General features: G+C 35.1%; 1 protein-coding gene across 1 annotated transcript in view; it reads right to left on the minus strand.

The window, feature by feature from the left end:
- Window positions 1-321: 321 nt before the first annotated feature.
- The window catches only part of LOC107556476 (DALR anticodon-binding domain-containing protein 3-like), a 12,395-nt gene continuing 7,496 nt past the window's right edge, over window positions 322-5,220 (minus strand). The window contains exons 9-12 of the mRNA XM_016239604.1: window positions 3,585-3,701; window positions 3,324-3,392; window positions 2,282-3,076; window positions 322-513 (exon numbers count right to left, since the gene is read on the minus strand). Coding sequence (XP_016095090.1) covers window positions 2,957-3,076; window positions 3,324-3,392; window positions 3,585-3,701 — 306 coding nt within the window. The 3' untranslated portion in view covers window positions 322-513; window positions 2,282-2,956. The remainder of the gene's footprint in view (window positions 514-2,281; window positions 3,077-3,323; window positions 3,393-3,584; window positions 3,702-5,220) is intronic.

Below are 5,220 nucleotides of genomic sequence, written 5' to 3' on the forward strand. Positions count from 1 at the left end.
ATTGCTAACATTAACAATGAACAACACTTTTACAGCATTTATTAATCTATTAAATGTTAACATCTAATAAACATCTATCCTATAAAACATTTTAAATTTAAACTAACATTAGCTGATGTATTCTGAACAAACATGAATAAATAAATAATAAACTAGATTGAGTGAAAAAAAAACCAGTTGTTCATTGTTGGTTACCTAAGCATTAACTTATGTTAACTAATTAACCCTCAATGTAAAGTCTCATCATTAAAATAAATAAAAGACTTGTGTACAGATAGATAGTCAAACATTAGCACACTTGAAAAACAACCAGTTCAGAGGTTGAAGCAGACACTCTTTTAATTATGAAGTCTCTGCGGGTTGCTGCTTTTTAAATACATTGAGTGAAATCACCACTAACAAAAACTTTGAAGGGTGAGAATGTTACAATCACTCTAAATGTGTTTATTAACTCTCAGGGCTTTGAATACTGTGTGGCGTATGGCACAGATCTGTGAAAGCTCAGTAATACACCTGTACGCTTACAGTGGCATAAACAGTGGGGGACACTGAGGGAAACTCGAGAACTAAGACTTTATATTTGGTACAGATAAGACTATATTCATATTAAAAGAAGTAGCATCCCAGATCTTGACATTTTAGGAATGCCAAATGATCGCCAACCATGCAGACATGATTCCTAATCAAAAAAAGTGGTGACAGATACTTTGTGTGTGCATCTATCAGACTGTGAGAACAACTGTGCTACACTGTAAATATGTGTTCAGCGTTGAACAAATAGAGCTGGGCACTTACACCAATTAAACATTATTACATAGAATACATATTCATGCAGGAGGGCAAAACCTATGAATGTGGTGCAGGAGAATTTCAATTCACTGAAAGAAAGCATATTCTGTTGACATTTTTAGGGGCGAATTTTCAGACTAAATATTATTTACTGGACGAAAGGGTGAAGAGCGACAGATTTATTGGGGTCTGTCCTGCCTTCTGTATGGCTATTAGTGGTAAAACAGTCTTTTTTGAGGGCAAGAGGAATATTGGGCCATTCAGACAAGATGGTCTTTTTAGGCAATTACGGCTATGAGGAAGGTATCGAAGGTGTAATAACTGAGAAAAATGGAAGAGTGCTGGCTGTTAAGGGAGAGAGTTTGTGGCTGTTAGTGTATAATGTCTGCATTGGAGATGCTATAGTTGGGGAATTGGGGGAAGGTTAAGGGAGTCCAGGGCGCTGTGGTAAAGTTCTCTTAATGCTCTCAGCAACAATAAACGACAAAACATCTGATTAAAAAGATGAGGCAGGGGCTCCTAGAGAGAGAGAGAGAGAGAGAGAGAGAGAACGAGAAAGAAAGGAAAATTAATGGGCCTGAACTTGTTTAATCACTGTTAATGCTGATACACACAGAAATATGCAAAATACACATTAAATCATGTTAAATAAAATAAAAACTTTGTAATAAGCAGTTCTAAGGGTCTAACAGAATCTAAAATATCCTTATATAAACAGATACATAACTTCATAAATTGATTCACAAACAAGCACACAGGCTCATAATGTCTTACCCCAAGGACGTGAACTCTGTTGTAGTAGGAGCTAAAATCTTTACTGAGAGACACCAAGAATCTGCACACCTGGCAGACAAAATACACTCATTTCAGTTATGGATGGCTTTATCAATGAAGCCAAGACAGCTGATCGAATAAGAGATATAACTGGTTGAGATTAACAGCAAGAGCCTTAAAATCAACTCTGCAAGTCTATCTGAGAAACAAAACCTTTATATACAAAAATAAAATAAAATAATAATAATAAAAATAAAGTACCTGTTCAGTCCTTAAATTCACTCTGGCTGTGCTGCCTTCATGCTCCAGGATCTGTCCCGATTGGTCCAGCAACTCAGAGAATGGAATGAGGTAATTGAAGAGAAGAAGCCACTCCCCCTAAAGATGAAATAGCAATATTAAATATCAGCATATAAACAACTTTCTATGCCACTAAACACAGAAACAGAGCTTATTTGAGTACATCTGGCATATATATTTATACATAGCAACTGAAAAATCCTTAGAATACTTGAATAACCATTGTGCGCTCCTCATTTGGGAGTCACACTCATGGTCTTCGCAGTCAAAAGAGACTGGATACCTGAAATGTAACTTTTTTTCTCCAGTAAAATCAATCTAATATATTTTTGTCCAATAATGTTTTTTCTTTTGCATTTTGAGAGAATTTTATGGTACTAATTAATATTCACAGATCTGTGAAAGCTCAGTAATACACCTGTACGCTTACAGTGGCATAAACAGTGGGGGACACTGAGGGAAACTCGAGAACTAAGACTTTATATTTGGTACAGATAAGACTATATTCATATTAAAAGAAGTAGCATCCCAGATCATGACATTTTAGGAATGCCAAATGATCGCCAACCATGCAGACATGATTCCTAATCAAAAAAAGTGGTGACAGATACTTTGTGTGTGCATCTATCAGACTGTGAGAACAACTGTGCTACACTGTAAATATGTGTTCAGCGTTGAACAAATAGAGCTGGGCACTTACACCAATTAAACATTATTACATAGAATACATATTCATGCAGGAGGGCAAAACCTATGAATGTGGTGCAGGAGAATTTCAATTCACTGAAAGAAAGCATATTCTGTTGACATTTTTAGGGGCGAATTTTCAGACTAAATATTATTTACTGGACGAAAGGGTGAAGAGCGACAGATTTATTGGGGTCTGTCCTGCCTTCTGTATGGCTATTAGTGGTAAAACAGTCTTTTTTGAGGGCAAGAGGAATATTGGGCCATTCAGACAAGATGGTCTTTTTAGGCAATTACGGCTATGAGGAAGGTATCGAAGGTGTAATAACTGAGAAAAATGGAAGAGTGCTGGCTGTTAAGGGAGAGAGTTTGTGGCTGTTAGCGCATAATGTCTGCATTGGAGATGCTATAGTTGGGGAATTGGGGGAAGGTTAAGGGAGTCCAGGGCGCTGTGGTAAAGTTCTCTTAATGCTCTCAGCAACAATAAACGACAAAACATCTGATTAAAAAGATGAGGCAGGGGCTCCTAGAGAGAGAGAGAGAGAGAGAACGAGAAAGAAAGGAAAGTTAATGGGCCTGAACTTGTTTAATCACTGTTAATGCTGATACACACAGAAATATGCAAAATACACATTAAATCATGTTAAATAAAATAAAAACTTTGTAATAAGCAGTTCTAAGGGTCTAACAGAATCTAAAATATCCTTATATAAACAGATACATAACTTCATAAATTGATTCACAAACAAGCACACAGGCTCATAATGTCTTACCCCAAGGACGTGAACTCTGTTGTAGTAGGAGCTAAAATCTTTACTGAGAGACACCAAGAATCTGCACACCTGGCAGACAAAATACACTCATTTCAGTCATGGATGGCTTTATCAATGAAGCCAAGACAACTGATCGAATAAGAGATATAACTGGTTGAGATTAACAGCAAGAGCCTTAAAATCAACTCTGCAAGTCTATCTGAGAAACAAAACCTTTATATACAAAAATAAAATAAAATAATAATAATAAAAATAAAGTACCTGTTCAGTCCTTAAATTCACTCTGGCTGTGCTGCCTTCATGCTCCAGGATCTGTCCCGATTGGTCCAGCAACTCAGAGAATGGAATGAGGTAATTGAAGAGAAGAAGCCACTCCCCCTAAAGATGAAATAGCAATATTAAATATCAGCATATAAACAACTTTCTATGCCACTAAACACAGAAACAGAGCTTATTTGAGTACATCTGGCATATATATTTATACAAAGCAACTGAAAAATCCTTAGAATACTTGAATAACCATTGTGCGCTCCTCATTTGGGAGTCACACTCATGGTCTTCGCAGTCAAAAGAGACTGGATACCTGAAATGTAACTTTTTTTCTCCAGTAAAATCAATCTAATATATTTTTGTCCAATAATGTTTTTTCTTTTGCATTTTGAGAGAATTTTATGGTACTAATTAATATTTATGTAATAATTATGATACAATTTTTCAATTAATGCAGTATTTCAGATTAAAATAGAGACCTTTAAAATTCAATTTTTGAAGGCAGAATAGCACCTCCTGGTGAGAGCAAAAAAAGAAAATCCTGTAATTTCATGGTGTAACCACTAGATTCCTGCATAGGACTCTATAGAGAGGCTTGTGAATTCCCCCCGTGTTTTTTATACATAATTGTTTACTTTTATTAGGTTGTGGATTTAAATGTATATTAAGGCATTCTCAAAGACCACTTTTTGTCAAGGTTTATATTTTTTGTTGTTTTAAATGTTGATTTGAAGTGTAGGTTTTTGCATTATTATTACTACATTCAAACCTGAACACAGAAAGCATTTTGTTACACATTTTGCATTTTGAGAGAATTTTATGGTACTAATTAATATTCATGTAATAATTATGATACAATTTTTCAATTAATGCAGTATTTCAGATTAAAATAGAGACCTTTAAAATTCCATTTTTGAAGGCAGAATAGCACCTCCTGGTGAGAGCAAAAAAAGAAAATCCTGTAATTTCATGGTGTAACCACTAGATTCCTGTATAGGACTCTATAGAGAGGCTTGTGGATTCCCCCGTTGTTTTTTATACATAATTGTTTACTTTTATTAGGTTGTGGATTTAAATGTATATTAAGGCATTCTCAAAGACCACTTTTTGTCAAGGTTTAAAAAAACAAGGTTTTGTTGTTTTAAATGTTGATTTGAAGTGTAGGTTTTTGCATTATTATTACTACATTCAAACCTGAACACAGAAAGCATTTTGTTACACAAAACATTAAAATTCTATGAAAATGTAACAAAAATTAACAGAAATGCTTTATCAGAGATTAATCCTTCTGGGTCTGATCTGATTTTAACCTCTTATTTCAGTCTTCTGACTCATTTTGGCTATATGGTTAAAGCCATACCAGTTCATTTGAGTATGTATAATTCTGTATGTGTGTGTCTGTGAGTGTGTGTAAGTAAGTGTGTGAGTGGATGTATCTGTTTTACACTGTTGATGTTTTAGTGTAATCCCTTCCTTGCGGTCCACTTTTTTACTGCATTGTAGTTGAATTATTGATTTTATTTTACATAGTTGCAGTGTTACAGTCATACCAGTTCATAGGTGTGCGTGTGTGTGTACAAGTGTGTGTCCGCGCGTGTGTGAGTTGGTGTGTCTAGATGTTTTAGAG

This window comes from Sinocyclocheilus grahami, unplaced genomic scaffold (genome assembly GCF_001515645.1).
Source record: "Sinocyclocheilus grahami isolate Dianchi unplaced genomic scaffold, SAMN03320097.WGS_v1.1 scaffold570.1, whole genome shotgun sequence".
Lineage (NCBI taxonomy): Eukaryota > Metazoa > Chordata > Actinopteri > Cypriniformes > Cyprinidae > Sinocyclocheilus > Sinocyclocheilus grahami.